Below are 17,298 nucleotides of genomic sequence, written 5' to 3' on the forward strand. Positions count from 1 at the left end.
TGACAGAGGTGATTACACTGGTAAAGATATGTGTCTTAAGTACTATTGGGGAAGTGGGTACAAGATACAGTGTGAGTTTGAAGCACAAGATAGGAAACTATAAGGATAAAATTAGGTACTTTTTGGTTTTACTGTACTTTTGAATAGGACATAGGTTGGATAATTGTTTAATTAGTCAGGGAGTGAGTTCCAAAAGATTGGGTCCTTTTATTTGCATGGAGTGTTTGTACAGATTTAGTTTGATTCTGGGGATATCAAAGATATTTATTTCTGGTTTGGTTAGGTTACACCTATGGGTTCTATTACACCTATCAAGGAAAAGTTTCAGATCTAGATTAGCATTTAGGAACAAGGTTTCCTAAATGTAAATAGCACATGAGAATGTGTGGAGTGAGTGTATGTTTAGCATGTTAAGGGACTTAATCAAAGGGGCGGTGTGTTGTCTGAAGACAGTTTGTTATAGTTCTGGTAGCAGATTTTTGCCGAGTGATGATAGGCTTGAGGTAATTTGCAGCGATTGAACCCCATGCACAGATACCGTATGTAAGATAGGGATAGATTAGTGCATAGTATAATGAGAGGAGAGCAGTGGGGGAACATATCTGATTTTAGAGAGTATACCAACCATTTTTGAGACTTTTTTTTTTACTGTGTGTTATATGTGGGTGCTGAAGTTCATTCTCTTGTCAATGTATAGGCCAAGGAACTTTCCCTCATTTTTAAGGCTAATGTTAGCATTATCTATCTGAAGTTGAATTTTATTTGACGTTTTACTACCAAATAAAATGTTGTAGGTCTTATCTATGTTAAGTGTGACTTTGTTTACAGGTTGACATCCATGAGCAGACTTTTTTTTTTTTTTTTTAACTCATTAGTATTGACAATATTGTTTAGTGTGTGAGTGTCAGCAAATAGTATAGGTTTAAGAATATTAGAAACATTTGGCAAATCATTGATGTATACAAAAAATAGGAGAGGTCCTAAGATGCTGCCCTGTGGCACTCCTACTGTTAATGATAGAGTGGGAGAGGTTGTGTTATTGATGGCTACATATTGGTGTCTGTCACCAAGATATTTGTCTACTTCACATTATTTTATTATAGGCTTTATCCTGTTTAACTTTCTAGTCAATTTATTAGGATCATGCTGTTAAAGGGGGACAAAATTGTATAAATTAAATTGGTATTTTAAAGTGTTACTATTTCTGTTATATTCTAGCCATAAGCTTTGACAATATCCAGGGCAAAGTGAGTTGGAACGGAGATTATTAAATATAAAAGGAAAGTCTCTCCAAGACTAATTGGTATATAGGTGAATGCGGCATCTGATTCATCTCTAATGCCTAATTTCTCATTCTTCATATCTTATTTCTATGCCTTACATATGTTCTCTATCATTGTTTTTACATTTGCAGGGCTTGCTCACCTTGGATGATGATTTGTGCACCACACAATCGAAATGTATTCATGTCTTTTAGTTGTGTGTGTTTGGCACAGATGGTAATACATATTAGAATTTGATATTCTTTTAGTGTAGCATTTGAACAAAATACATTTTTTTTTTAACAAGTCAGATACAAAAAGAAGTTGTATTTTTTGGTTGTATGAAGAATTTATGTAACAAGAAAATTATTTCAATGACAGTCAAAAATACAATGTCAGATATACTTTTAATTATTGCATCATATTTGGTGAAGCTAATATTTCTGAGGTTGGAAGAAAACGTGCTCAGATTGGGGACTTGTTTATTTTATAATGAATAATAAATTAATATATAAAATTAATATATAATAAATTAATTTATTATATAAATTAATAAATAACAAATTAATAGATAAAATTATTATTATATAATAAATAATAATAATAACAAATAGTATAATGATAAGCAATTATTTTAATGAATCCAATAGCTAATTTGGATGAATGATAAATAATTATTGACTAGTGCATAACAATAAAGTATTAAGGAATAATTATAATGAATAATCCTTAATGATAAAGTAGAGATCAATTACAATTAATAACTACATCCATAGGTAGTAAATGAAAGTTGCATTAATTAGACTAATTACAATTCATGGGAATATTTCTTAGCTATCTGCAGGCTTATCACTTTGGGGGTTCCGGCGGAGCGCCCCCAAAGATACAGCAAATGTTTAGCATGCTAGAGCAAGTGCCCCTTGAGCACATCTGTGGGCCGTTATGTAAGAGCAGCTGCTGGCTTGGGGAAAGGGGCCCACGCCGTCTCCGTCCCGGTTTATATAACCTCGGGTCAATGCGCGCGCAGCTTGGGGCGGTTAAAGTCGGCTTCCAGACATACGTTTTCTTCCACTCAGAAAACCCACCGTTTTTGGGAAACAGTGTTCTTTTTATATTTTTGAGCAGTGCTCTGTTTACATAATTAATAGTTGCTTTTATATCATAAAAGATTAAGTGTAACAGTAGATGTTTTAGCTTTCCATTCCTATCAGTACTTTCCCCACAGCACTGATCTGTAATGCCATGACTGGCCGTCCTGTCAGGTGGGGATGTTGGATGAACCTGTAGCTGGTTTTTTTATCTACACTGTGTGGTCTTTCATACATAATAGGGTAGCAGCATATTGTTGTATATACCTAAGCTTGTCAAACAAAAAAGACATTATTTGAGAGGAATCTTATAGAAACTGATAAAAATAATTATAATATAATATTTCCAAGATTCAATGCTTAGCTCTTATGAAAATCATAAAGTTATTATTTAGTCAAAGTTAATTTATTTTTTTATTGAGGCAGGGATTTTCTCGCCTGATTCCATGTATGACTAACCATCCTGTGAGATGGGAATATTAGATGAACTTATAGCTAGTTTTTTATCTACACAGTGTAATCTTTCATAGAGAATAGGGTAGCAGCATATTGCTGTATATACCTAAGTTTGTTAATAAAAAAAAATAAAAATGTACCTACATCTAAGCTGCATGCACCTCAACCATGTGGCTGGGGTAGAACTTACCTGTAGGCTACTATGTTTCTCTAGTTCTTGTCACAGACTGGCCTGGGATCACTCTACTTGATTATTGCCTGGTGTACAAAACTCATAATTTAGCCTGCAGAGCTACAGAGGCCTGGTTGCAGTGTTTGTTGTGTGTGTCCAACATAAAGGTATTTGAGATTCCATAAGACATTCTATAAGGGTAGTTGAGATTCTCAACAAGAGATTGTTTTTCATCCATAGTGTTATAAACCCATGGACCTACCTACCCACCAAAGAAGTAAAGGCCAAAACACTGCTGAATTTTAAAATCCAGCTTCAAAAAATCATCAGGACAAATGGGGGGACCCTTGATAAGCTGTTGACTTCCTGTCCTCGTCGAGGCCACTAGAGTGTTAGTAGCCCTCGGGTAAATATGTGAAGAAGCTGCATAGTAGTGATGAGAGAACCAGTAGGGCTGCTACTGCATCACCAGTAATGATGAGAGAAACAGGAAAATATGAAAAGTAAAATATTAACTATAGTAAGGGAACACAAATACTATTAAAAGATGTACAGGTTTCACTACAACTTTCCCTTTAAAAGAAGAGCCTAAAAAAATTCCTTACAATCTCATACGCAAGAATATAATGTACCTCTTAAAGTAAAATTATATATGCCTCATTATACAATTAAGTGCCTTGTCTCTTACATCTTTACTAAGTCAAACCCTAAGCACAGTATAGTGAATAACTATGCAGTACATTAATTTCTCACTAAATCTTGAGGCGTTCACCTCCTGGGGCTCGTGCTGCCCAAGCTCTGCTTTAGGAGGCTGGGATCGTTCTTGCCCTTGCTAGTGTGGATCTTCTCCGGCCCCGACCAGGGCGGTCTCCTAATTTGGAGTCGCTGTGCCTTTTACCAACCTCAAGGTAAACTCCGGAGCTGAAGCCACTAGGGCAGTTTGTTTTTGCATTCAACCTCATTGTGACAGTTCTTGCAATTGCACTGGAACTAATTATATTGCCGTTTGCTCTTCCATTGGATGCTTTCGGTGCTGTGAGGGGGGGACCTGCTGCATGGGTGACAGCTTCTCCCCCATATCAAACTACCCAGGCTTTGCGCCCTGGAGAGGCCACTCCAGACTGACAACCAGAGCACAATTCCATAGTCTCCTGAGACTGATGGATGCCTACTACTACTACATTAATTTCTAAATTTGACTTACCAGTAATAACTATAGTACTATTGATTACAGTATGTGTTCTATTTAACCATTTGTAGTATGTGTGTGTGTTTGAATGTACTGTATGATACATGATATAATTAATTATGCACTCATCATTTTTATGACATTCATTATACTGCTAGAAGCCACAACAAATTCCTAGTTTTTATAAAATCCAACAATTGAACAATTCACTTTATAATTTTTAACAATTAAATTCACATAAATATATACAGTACAGTGGAACCTTGGTTCTCATATTCTCGTATTTTTCGTTCTCGTATTTTTCGGCACTCATACTCAGTTTCTCAAAAAAATTCTATTCGGTACTCGTTGTTTGACTCGGTGCTCGGAGTTTATTCATAACGTTCGGGTCCACAGCGAGCGTGGCGCTTCAGTTTACCAGTGTCTCCTGCCTAGTGATTATCACAGTTGAATTCAATGTTATTGTTTTTGTGCTTTTTTATTTTCTGATCATACAAGTTCTTATTAAATATCATGCCATGGGTTCCAAGAAAGTCAGTGGTAATGTTCAACCTAAGAAAATAGTTGTAAGGATGACAATAGAGGAAAAACAAGAGATCATTCATAGTGAGATAATGTGATGTCTCACTCAGCGGTATGCCACCAGACTCGTCCCGGAACGGAGAGGTATCAACTATGAGGAAGGTTAAAGGAGCTGAAACTCATGTCCCTGGAAGACAGACGAGTAAGGGGGAGACATGATAACCACCTACAAAATTCTCAGGGAAATTGACAGGGTGGACAGAGACAAACTCTTTAGCACAGGTGGAACATGAACAAGGGGACACAGGTGGAAACTTAGTACCCAAATGAGCCAGAGACATTTGAAAGAATTTTTTCAGTGTCAGAGTAGTTAACAAATGGAATGCACTAAGAAGTGATGTGGTGGAGGCAGACTCCATACACAGTTTCAAATGCAGATATGATAGAGCCCAGTAGGCTCAGGAATCTGTACACCAGTTGATTGACAGTTGAGAGCCGGGACCAAAGAGCCAAAGCTCAGCCCCCGCAAGCACAACTAGGTGAGTACTACAGACAAGTGTTAAAACATAGGGAAAAACAAGTGTTTATAGACAGATTCTTAGTAAGACAAGCAAGCAGTGAGCCACAACCAGGCCCTAGTGGTATTCCTGCAAAACATAAGAGAGAGAGTACCCCAGGAATGGCATCACTGCTGTTATAATAGAAGGGGACTCCCCCTTCCAAGCACTAACACCTCTCCTCCTCCCCCCTTCCTCACTGTCTTCCATACGCCAATAAGAGTCCTCAATAAAGGCAAGGTACTTAAGAGTATTATTCTGTATAAAATGTATTTTTTTAGTTAATACATTTGGGGGTGTGGAACGGATTAATTCAATTTACATTATTTCTTATGGGAAAATTTGTTTTGGTTTTCGTACCATTTCTGGGAATGGATTAACTACGAAAACTGAAGTACCCCTGTATGTTATACAATTTACAAGAATGCTAATATAATACACAATATAACTACTTATCTTAAATATACTACACCTTTTAAGTTCTCATGCTATGTGCCAGTTTCCCTTAATTAAAGTCAGCTGTGCGATGTAATACTCCTGATTAATCTTTGATACTTGCTGTAATATCCATACTAGCTAGTAATATTAACTGGCTCGTGTACCAGGTAATATACAAAATTTTCCTACTCTAGATTTTTCTACAGTTAACTTGCATGCCACAAAGGATTTCTAATTGCCTTAAGAGCTATTTTTTTTATTTTATTTTTTGAGATACTGTATATACAAAAGTTGTTACATTCTTGTACAGCCACTAGTACGCGTAGCGTTTCGGGCAGGTCCCTGGAGTACGATCCCCGCCGCGAAGAATTGTTGTTACAACCAAGTACCTATTTTACTGTTGAGTTAAACAGAGGCTACAGTTAAGGATTTGCACCCAGTAAATCCTCCCCGGCCAGGATATGAACCCATGACAAAGCGCTCGCGGAACGCCAGGCGAGTGTCTTACCACTACACCACGGAGACTGACTGACTATTCTTAAATAAGCATACATTTCTGTTATTCTGTAACCCCTCCTTTTAGCCTTATCATAAATAATGAACACCATCAGGTAGCATGTGAGCAATTTGCAAATTTAAAAGCTGTATAATAATTCATAAATCAAATACAGTATATATCATACATTACGATATGTACAAACTGATAATGGCATACATGTAATATTCTGAGAAAAGAATGTATTACTCGAACAAATTTATGTACAGTATTATGTATTATTAGTTATGTATGTATGTAATACAAATGTATGTATTAATGTATTACTCTATTTAAAAATATCAACATGTTCTCTGTTAAAAATAACTTTTTATATGGTAAAATATTAAAAACTTAAGAAAATTATAATGTCAATATTAATATTAGTGGGATGAATAGAGCAATTATTACATACTGGTCTTGTATAATTGGTTGCAAATCATGCATTATATCAAATAATTTTTTGTTTCAATTTATAGATAAAATTATTTTTTTTAGAGAAATGCAGAGCAAAAACTTAGAATCTAACAAGTACTAGGCTTGCAGTCTACTGCTTTGCTAAGAGAGACAAGGATTATATCACATGAATTCACTAATTCTACATGGATTGTGAAAGGAATACTTTAATTGCTACCACCATTCCCATTTTATATAATCCCCCCCCCCCCTCACTCTGGTTCCAGTTCCCCTATTACCATTTACTTTGCTGGTTTTCACAATTTTGAGCTTTGGTTTCAAAAGGTATAAATGAGATATTTGGGTGTAATTAAGAAACTAAGTTACTTTATTAATCATAAACCAAAGCATATACCAGCAAGATATGAAGATATGAAATATCTTGATATGAATAGATATGAAAAGATATGAAAAGCCCTTGTATTTAAATGTATTAGGAAAATTATTTGTCGAGCTTAACTCACAGGCACTTACTGGAGCGCTGCCCTGCTTTTATTATCCAAACTGCATTGTCCTTCTTATGGTCATGCATATCCTTGTTGAATGTCCTGACTTCCAGGACGTGCGTGAGCGTGTCTCTCTCTTACTTCCTGACTGTCCCCGCGATAGAATCCTTGGTGAATCAGATACCTTAACATTGTTTGCCTTCAACATTTTTGTTCTCATATTGGCATCCTTAGTAATATTTAGCGCCATTTGAATATTCTGCACATTTGATGGTGCTACATAGCCTTCCTGCCTTGGTGTCTTCCTCTGATAATTACTTAAAAACTAATCAGTTTTCACTTTATGTATCTTCACTTTTATAAATTTAGCCAACTTGTGTGTACATTTACTGTACTGTGCTGTATATGGGGGTTAAAACTGATCTACTTTATGAAGGAATTTGTAAAAATATGCTGTAATGAGCCAATAAAGACATTTTTCACACAAATGTCTTTCATAATAAAATTTAGCCAAAATAAGGATTGTTTTAATGTTTACAGTATTCAGTGAGCACAAATCTTTGCAGAATAACAGAAGTAAGGAATTATATTAAATAATATCTATAGGCACGACCCTATCAGGTTCAATTTCCATTCCAGCTGGCTTTCCTTAGATGCAATTATTATTATTAATTTACAAAAGTACAGTAGATCAAACTAATGTGATACATCAATGAGAAAATCAGCTGGAGCATTACAGAGGACTTGAACCCTCGATCTGGGTGCTCCCAAGCTGCAAGCTTGGGAGCACCAAGCTCAAGCTCCTTTCAGCTACTGTTACATCTAGAAAGGGCAGCTTCCTATCACTCTCTCATGTAGTAAGTGAAACCCAACCGAATTTTGCTCGAATGTCCCCCCTTCAACTGCTGCAAACGTCCGACATTACGTACCTGTATAAATATGTCGTCAACATACCTGCAGTATATGGCAGATTTTAAGTCCAAGTGAACTAGGAACATCTGTTCTATGGTGCCCATGTAAAAATTCGCGAACAGGACACCTAGGGGAGAACCCATGGCAACTCCATCCACTTGTTTATACATGTGCCCATCGGGCCTCAAGAGCCTCTTTAGTGCCTCCTGACAATCTAAGGAGATCGTCGTCAGGAAAGGTGACAAGTTGCCAATTATACATTATTCTTAAAAATGACGAATATCTGGCAAAAATATACCTCATCTTCTATAAAAACTAAATTCCAAAGGGTCACGTAGGACACAACAGCCGAATTGAAAACGAAGATAAACTGACTGAAACTGAACGCCAAGAAATCTACTCCACCTGTCAAAGGTTATTGGGAATACAAACCAGGTTATGCATATATGGGAATGTCAACACCCACAAACCCGGAAACCCACTTCGGCCAATCAAGAGCCAGATACCCACGTACAGATTGGCTAAGTGACTCAACTGTCTGCTGACTCCTTATGATGCCAATTGAGTCGTTGAGTAAATAACAAATTCTCGTTCCCTGTATGGGTGGTCGGCAAATGGAATGCATTGAAGAGGTTGTTGAAGGCAATTCCATCCACAACTTTAGGGAAAATATGAAAACATTAATGTCGAGAAAGGTAATTTGGGCGTTAGGTATAAAAGGATAGGAGTATAAAAAGCTATTTTCTGCGGTTGGAAGAAAACGCGCACAAAGAGTGAGGGACTTGTTTATTTTAATAATAATAATAAATAATTATAATTAATAAATAATTATAATGAATAATAATTATAATTAATAATTATAATAATAATGTATTAAATCGATTACAATTATAAATAATAATTGAAAGTTCCTTTATTTGAATTTACACTAATTACAATTCTTGGTAATATCTCTTAGCTATCTGCACATACCTAGGCTTATCATTTTGGGGGTTCCGGCGGAGCATCCCCAAAGATAACACGAATGCTTTGCAAGTTACAACAGAAGTGGCCCCTGGGCCTGCCTGGGCGGCATCCCATGAAAAAAAAAAAAAAAAAAAAGAGGATGCAGAGGATCCCGGGAGGAGGATGGGTGTTTTGTTTGAGAAGCGGCTGTGGTCTAGGGCGAACAGGGCCCTAGACCACATCATCAATCAATCCCTACGTGATTGATTGATGAAGATTAAGCCACCCAAAAGGTGGCACGGACATGAATAGCCCGTAAGTGGTGGCCCTTTTGAGCCATTACCAGTATCATTAGCTGATACTGGAGATCTGTGGAGGTGAGACTGCACCCTACGGAGAGGTCGTGACCTCTGTCCCTACCTAAACAGACGTGCTTTAACCTTTGCTCGTTGCGCGCGCATCCTAGACAGTTAGACGCAACTCTTAGTCATATGTTTTCTTACAAACCCCACAGCTTTTGGCAAAAAGCAGTGTCCATCTCTCACTCCTGTAGTCAGAGTGAGAAGCAAGCACTGATTAGTAAACGCCTCTCAGCCAAGCCGGTTGCGGACCTCCGCTCGACGCCAGAGTAAGCCGGAAAACACAAGAAAATCCAGCAAATGCAAATAGTTTTTCAACGACTTCCAGGTGGACTAGAAATCAGGCGTCCGCACAACGTCATGGTTTAATCGGGAATCTCTTCCGGGGAAACCTTACAAACACACATCTGTGCCAGGTATAAGTCCACTACGGGCTCACCATAGTCCGTGCTGCTTGAAAGTTTTTGTTCAGAGTAGCTGAATCTAAACCAACAACAACAGGAGGAGGGGTTGGAATATTAGATGAACTCATAACTTCTTGTTGATATACACAGTGTAATTCCTCATACAGAATAGGGAAGAAGCACATAGTGCTTCTACTCTATTCACATTGAAGTACAGAAGTACCTAAGCCTGTTACTTAAAAAAAAAAAAACTTCAACACTACAGGAGAAAAAAAAACAAGTCATAAATTTTCTTTATTAATTTTCCTCTTCTATGTTGTTCAAGACAAGAATCCCAAACAACAAGACTGAATGACAAAACTCAAATGTTCACATTATTATTGCAGAATATTCTCAGTACATGGGTTGACGAACAGCATTTGCAATTGGCGGATAAGTGCTACACTCTCATACACAGCAAGTGATTGTGAGGTTTTATTTTACAGCAAACGTTACCTAGATCTTAGTGATACTATTTATCGTATCAAATATAGAATAGTAAAATAACCAGGAATGAGAATAAACTCTGTAAAATGTGAAGACGAGCGCGCGAACACATGCTCGCTCAATCATTGCAGGACAAACTTGGCGTTCGTGTCCTCTGATTTCTGTGCCTGGAGAGCCTATTCGCATTTTTTTAATAGTCACTTGAAGTTATGAGGTGGCCATATGGAGGAGTCCAGATTGTTGCTCGGATACTCAATTACGTATGTCCTGGCCTAATTATGTTGCTGGGACATTTAAGTATGCTGATGGGACGCTTAACTATGGTGCTTAGACGCTTAATTATGTTCCTTGGACGCTTATGTTGTTCATATGTTTATGATCACATGCTTATCTTTCCATGTTCATGATTTTTTGTTTGTGCACTGTATATACGAGCATTAATTACAGTGTTAGTGTTTAGGATGGTATATTAACCATGACAGACTGAGAGACAGATACAGAACGCGTCACGAACCGGAGTGTCATCCTTATGACTGAAGACAATAACAGTGTCTGTTGTGTAGTTATCATTATGCTATTATGAAACTATCTGACAAGAGTTTTTAATTAAGGTTGTTGGCATAAGTACTGTGAATACAAGACAAATACTGGGCTTTATGCAGAAGTTTATTCTGAGTTTGTTAATAATAATAATAATAATAATAATAATAATAATAATAATAATAATAATAATAATAATAACAATAATAATATATAGTCCCACTTGAACGAGATCAGCATTAGTTTTACAATATAATCAATTATTCAATATTTGTTATTTAAAATATTGAAATATGTTTTGATTAATGTTTGTGAAGTTAAATATTTGGCATTCTTTATAGAGTTGCAACTATGATATAATTGATAAGTTTATATTTAAAGTTGGAAATTTTACTTTCAAATTGGAGTGTCATATGCTTATATTTATAGGCCTTTACATAACGGAGCTAAATTATAAAATGCCTCCCCTGCCTCATAAGTTATTTATTAAATTATTAGTTATTGACTAATTAGAACGTGCCTGGAGCTTTTGTTGGGCTTTCCAATATAGCCGTAAAGTGGCGTCAAGTAAGTAATTATCAAAAGAAGGCACCAAACCGGGAAGGCTATGTAGCACCACGAGTAATCAGAGGCCGCTAAATATCACCAAGGATGCCAATACGAGAACAAAAACGCATAAGGCGAACGATATCAAAAGTATCTGATTCACCAAGAATTCTATCGAGGGACAATTGACCGCGAGGGACGGTCGGAAAGCAAGACACACGCTCATCCTGGGTCTGGACATTCAACAAGAATGTGCACGACCATAAGAGAAACAATGCAATGTGGACAATAAGGAGCAGGGCGGCGCTCCATTAAGTGACCGTGAGGTAAACGTGTATGGCCAATACGTAACCTAGTCAGAGCCGTTCCCACCGCTGGTTACGGTGGTAGGAGGAAGGCCACGGGGACACGACTCTTAAGAATACGCAGTTTGTTACCAGTAACAGAAAACCAACAACTCTGCCAGCGGGCAAGGATGGAGGAATGAATAACTGGGTAAAAGTTGGAATAATGAATACCTTTACAGGAGATGGGACAAGTGCGGATAGCTTCCTTAGCGGCAGCATCCCCACGCTCATTTAAAGAGACACCAACATGGCTGGGAACCCAGCAAAACTCTACCGACTTAAATTTACTGGAGATACGAAAAACCAATGTTGAATCTCGATGACCACCGGGTGGACCGGATTAAAGGACCCCAAAGCCATGAGGGCACTACGAGAGTCAACTACCACCACAAAGGAGGATTGACACCGAGAAAGCAGGAGACGAAGAGCATAGAGAATAGCATAAAGTTCTGCTGTGAAGATGCTAGCCTCCGGAGGAAGGCGACACATATAAGTGTGGTCAGGAAAAACAACAGAGTAGCCCACACCGTCAGCAGACTTCGACCCATCGGTGAAGATGGAAACGGAGCGGGATTGTGAAGAAAAGTGCTCAAGGAAAAGGCGTTTCAGAACTGTAGGAGGGGTAAAAGCTTTAGTGATGCGGGGCTGGGAAGTACAAAATTTGGGAAGGGGAACCCTCCACGGGGGCAAGGACGGAACAATATGAGGAGAACCATTGGTAATACGAACCGAAAGAGAATCTTGTTAGCGAGACAAACGGACAGAAAGAGGAAGGTGGTGAAGAGGAACAGGAACTACAGGAGGGGCAAAAGTCAAAGCACGACAGAGGCGAGAGTGAGGATGCTGTAAGGACCGTGCAAGATAGCGAAGACAGTAGCGATCACGGCGGTCCTGGAGAGACAGGAAGCCAGTGTCAGCGTACAAACTGAGGGCGGGAGTTGAACGAAAGGCACCAGAGTTGAGGCACAACCCAATATGTTGCGAAGGATCAAGACGGCGAAGAGAAGGAGAAGCAGAAGAGTATGCAGGGCAGCCATAATCGAGTTTAGACAGGATGAGAGAGGAATGCAAATAGAGGAGCGTGCGCCTATCCGCTCCCGTCAAGTTATTGACACTTCTAGTATAGATATTAGTTTTTACATTACAGTAATTATATAACTCATCTTGTAATGCAGCCCATCCTCCTGTTTTGGTAGTACTTGTAGTAACGATGAAGACCCTAGTACATATATCGACTTATGATACAATTAGAAAGTAGAAATCTCTCCTATTGAATTTGCACAAACTGTAAAATGTTTTGTATTTAAATGGCAAAGATAACCTAAACCGAAGCTAACCTTCCTAGGCCTAGTATAACATGTGTGTTATACTAGGCCTAGGAATATTAAAGTTTTTTTTTTGCTTCACTTTTTTCACTTATAAAATGAATAGTACCAAATTCTACTAATTGTTTAGTACGTCAATGATTGTACTATGGTGCATATGGTTACACAAACTACTATTTAAGCAGGAGGATGGGTTGTGTAATAAGATTAACAATAACTGGGCGAGAGACAGCCATGCGAGATCTAACTTCGATAACTGATGACGTGATGACATATTTCCAGAATACAGACTGACAAACATCATGTCACTTGTAACTAATTACAAGTACTTAATTATTTCCTGCACACGACTAAGTGTAGCAACATGTTAGCTAGATATACGTATAGGATAACATTCTTTATATTGCTGGAGGCAACAACATATTCCCGACTGTGAGATCGAAATAAAGTAGACACGTAAGTTGCCGAGACTGAGATCAGCAGACGGTCAAACACGGAAGGAAGCGACGGACCTGTCCTCTTAAAAAGAACGTCGCTTTTGGCCGTTTGCTCGTATGGCCGAATATGGACGTAATTTGAAAATGAAAATAAATTTGGGATTTTTTTTTTCAACAACAGTAAGTTAAGGGTCCTCTGATAGGTTAGGTGGGCAGGAAATTCTCATAAAGTTTCAAAACAGTATGAAAAACGTTAATGGAAAGTTGCCTCTTCTAACCTGTTGCCGAGTAAGCCGGACGACTCAAACAGAAAACGGAACAGTACGCCACTTTTGTGAATCGATTTCATTTCAAATTACGTCCAAATTTGGCCACAGCGCGCATACGAGCGAAAAGTGACGTTATTTTTAAGAGGACGGGTCGGTGTGTTAACCTCCAAATACCACCTCCTGTTTAGACAGTACTTATAGTAAGGATGTGGACCATCCTACATACTGATGTAATGAAATTAGAAAGCAAAATTTAGTACTACTGAATTTAGACAAACAGGAAAAGGTTTTGCATCTATCCTAACCATCCTAGGGCTAATAAACGCTATCTGAGGCCTAATATAGTACATATATGTGCTATATCAGGTTTAGGAATATTTAAGTTTGGTTACTGTGTTGGTCTCTATAAAGCGAATAGTACTAAATTCTATTTAATTGTCCATTACATCTATATATGTACGATGCTCAACACAGTTACAAAAAGTACTATCTAAACAGGAGATGGGTTGCCAAATAATGAGCAGTTAATTAAGGCCTACATACAGGTAGACCCAAGTCTGCGGCGTTCTCACAAATATTTGGAAAGCTCAGCAATTAGCAAACATGGCACCAAAAATATAACAAAATAAAAATATATTTGTGATGGCTACCTGTGGTGTGGACAGTATAGTCACCTGTAAGGTTACCGATTCCTACCTCAACCTAGACCATGGTAGAACCCCCTAAATAGTTTTCCATATACCGAGAAATCCTCGGTATTTTTAATTTTATTGCAATTTTAATTTGATAAAACATTCATTTAATTTAATTTTTTTTAAGCAAATGTTTCTGGAGGAACTCTGGGTGAAAAACACTGAGCTAGAAGGATGACTTGTGTCAGGAAATATATCAGGTGTTGACACTGTGCTCGAGATTGCAAAAAGAAAAGTAATAATGATCTTTCATTCTTTGCATTGTGATTATGCACAATTTATTGTTATAAATGAAACTCGATGAGTTAAGTAACGATACTTGCAGGGAAATAAGACTAAAAAATGGCACAAAAACACACACATACAACAGCACTACCACGAAGCCCCAAAAGATATACACTAATGCTCAAACCTTTAGCAATTAAACTTTCTGTTTTGGCATTATTTGGCGGCTTCTTCCCGTTTGCAACCATAATTTTATATCATATAATTTTATAAGTTTTTTCTAGATAAAATAGCAAGCGAACCGTTCGTCGTAGTAGGTCAAGAAAGGTGCAGTTACCGTCCGCCCCAACACAAATTATTATATAGATACAGGTATTCAAAATTTTGGAATTAAAAACAACACGAAATTAAAAAGTAAGAGATTACAATAAAATAATAAATTTTAGTTGCTATGCGAGTGCTAAGGGGTGAAAAAATTATGTTTGTAATAGTCTCTCGAAAAGAGAAAAGCTATATTTAAATAATAAAAAATACGTTGTATGGAAATATGGAAATTATGGGTAAATAAAGTATAGGTTCCCATTTGGCAAGCATTGGGTGTTGAACCCTTCCCTGCCAAAAATGTAAATTATGAGAAATTGGCAAAAAAAGTAGTTGCAATATTTTTAAGTTTTGGCCGAAATATATGTACTGTATATGGTTGACATGCCGACCCGCCTGCATAGCCTATTTAGCCAGCTCCCTACATGCACACACTTCACCACTTTGAACGTAAATGCCTCTACTCACAATCGTCAATTATTTTCAAAAGTTCATTCAGGAAGATTCCATTATCATCACAAATAATAACATTATCACCGATAGCCTTAAATAAACGAATACCTTGCTGAAAGGTGTCGAAAGGAGACGGGAGAGGTTGACCTGACGTCGTGGGTGGGGTTACTGAGTCAACCAGAGCGGCCAGAGACCTCTGACGGTGGCAGCCACTACCACACGTGTTGCACATGTTGTGTCTACACCTGCCAGTGGCTAAGTGCTCACTTGCATAGTCCCCCAGAGTCAACTTTATTAATTTATTATTATTTATGATATTTAATGGTATATCCAATAGGCCAAGTTGCCTAACAAGCAAAATTTTCCTGAAATATCATATATAAAAAAAAAATGTCTTATGGAATGATTATGCTTTTCATCACATTATATATGATTTAATTTGTTTAAATTACAGTTAAAACTAACAGAAATTTGATAAAACCTAACCTAAATAAGTCAGTAATACATGTTTTTGATATAATAATATTAATTGGAATAAACCAATTTGGAAAGAAATACTTGAAAATAACAACATATTTTTGTTAGGCCTATGCTTGTTAGGCAAATCGGGCTTTACATACTAGGCCAAGTAGTGCGGTTCTGGATAGTACGACATAAACATGGATATCTTGTTGGGATCGAACCCATTGTTTAGAAATCTCTTACTGCCTAGTTGATTCAAGCCTCATTTGAGATTCAATTTCTTTCTTTATTATGCACCCCATACCCATCCCGTGGGCGGTGATGTAAAGGATTAGAGGCACATAATCGGTTCAGGAACTGAACCTCATTTGAGAGAGATGACTCTTCTTATCATTCTGAATTGTTTACTTTAATATATATTTAAAAAAAAGTATTATGTTAAACTTAAGAAGCATTACGCGGAAAAACGAGCTAACAACCATTGGTCTCACAGGAACAATTATGAATTATATTATAGGCGAGTAAGTTTGTGAAGCACCAAGTGAATAAAGTGCGTGTGCCTGGGAGTCCCATGGTCACTCATTCAATTTACCCGAAATGCCCCTAAATTTCTAAGCGTAGCATTAATTCCCATGTGAACTGCAGTTAATTTGCTCTTGAACCACCTCCTTATAACGATGCAGAAGAGGCAGCTTATCATTTTGTTACCGTACGTGCACCTCACTGCGCCGTGATAGCGGACCCGCATTTGTGACACAAGTGGAAATTCATCTTGCCATTTATGGCCTGTGACTGCTGGTTGATCTCGGGGTCTGGTAAGGAAGCCTCAGCTTCGTCAATAGTGTTGTCCAGATAGATGTTCTTGAGGTCTGGGGTGGCGATATCCTCGTCCACACTCCTGGACCGTCCACGGGACGGACTCTGTCCGTTCTCTGTTTGAACACCTATAATAAAGAACATGAGTATTGTAACCTTCTTAATATATTTATTTAATAATATAATTTACACAACTTAAAGTAATTTACATATGAACAATAAATAAAGACTAATACATAAATAGGTCCAACCATTATCCCCCAGTTCAGTCATTGAGCCAGGAAAGCAAGGAATTATCATAAGAATACACCAAGCCTGGGATACTATGTAGCGAGATGTTTAGCACAAAGCGCGCTAAATCTCTCTCCCTCTCAGCATGCTAATTCCGGAAAGGTATGGGAGACTGACCTGTGTCGTGGTAGTCGTGTCCCTCGAGGCTGTTCTCCCGCATGGTGGGCATGTTTTCCGCGGGCTTGGCTGAGTGCACGAGGGTGGTGACCAGGTCCATCCGGGAGTCCAGCGAGTACTGCTTCCCTGCCATCAACATCCCCTTGATCCTCCGACGCATTGCTGCAGGACGCACCAACAATGTTACTTTATGTAATGAGTTTTGTATATTGTCATTTTATTGCATACTT

At 37.9% G+C, this 17,298-nt stretch overlaps 2 protein-coding genes across 3 annotated transcripts in view; one reads left to right on the forward strand and one right to left on the reverse strand.

Moving 5' to 3' along the window:
• LOC123745144 (SID1 transmembrane family member 1) overlaps nt 1-7,640 on the forward strand; it is a 70,840-nt gene extending 63,200 nt beyond the window's left edge. For both annotated transcript variants that reach the window (XM_069300746.1, XM_069300747.1), the window contains exon 18: nt 1,415-7,640. In XM_069300746.1, coding sequence (XP_069156847.1) covers nt 1,415-1,477 — 63 coding nt within the window. In that variant the 3' untranslated portion in view covers nt 1,478-7,640. The remainder of the gene's footprint in view (nt 1-1,414) is intronic.
• Nucleotides 7,641-10,022: 2,382 nt separating this feature from the next.
• The window catches only part of Hdc (histidine decarboxylase), a 61,985-nt gene continuing 54,709 nt past the window's right edge, over nt 10,023-17,298 (reverse strand). The window contains exons 17-18 of the mRNA XM_045725723.2: nt 17,069-17,230; nt 10,023-16,788 (exon numbers count right to left, since the gene is read on the reverse strand). Of these exons, the coding sequence (XP_045581679.1) occupies nt 16,565-16,788; nt 17,069-17,230 (386 nt within the window). The 3' untranslated portion in view covers nt 10,023-16,564. The remainder of the gene's footprint in view (nt 16,789-17,068; nt 17,231-17,298) is intronic.

The sequence above is a fragment of the Procambarus clarkii genome, chromosome 44 (assembly GCF_040958095.1).
Source record: "Procambarus clarkii isolate CNS0578487 chromosome 44, FALCON_Pclarkii_2.0, whole genome shotgun sequence".
Lineage (NCBI taxonomy): Eukaryota > Metazoa > Arthropoda > Malacostraca > Decapoda > Cambaridae > Procambarus > Procambarus clarkii.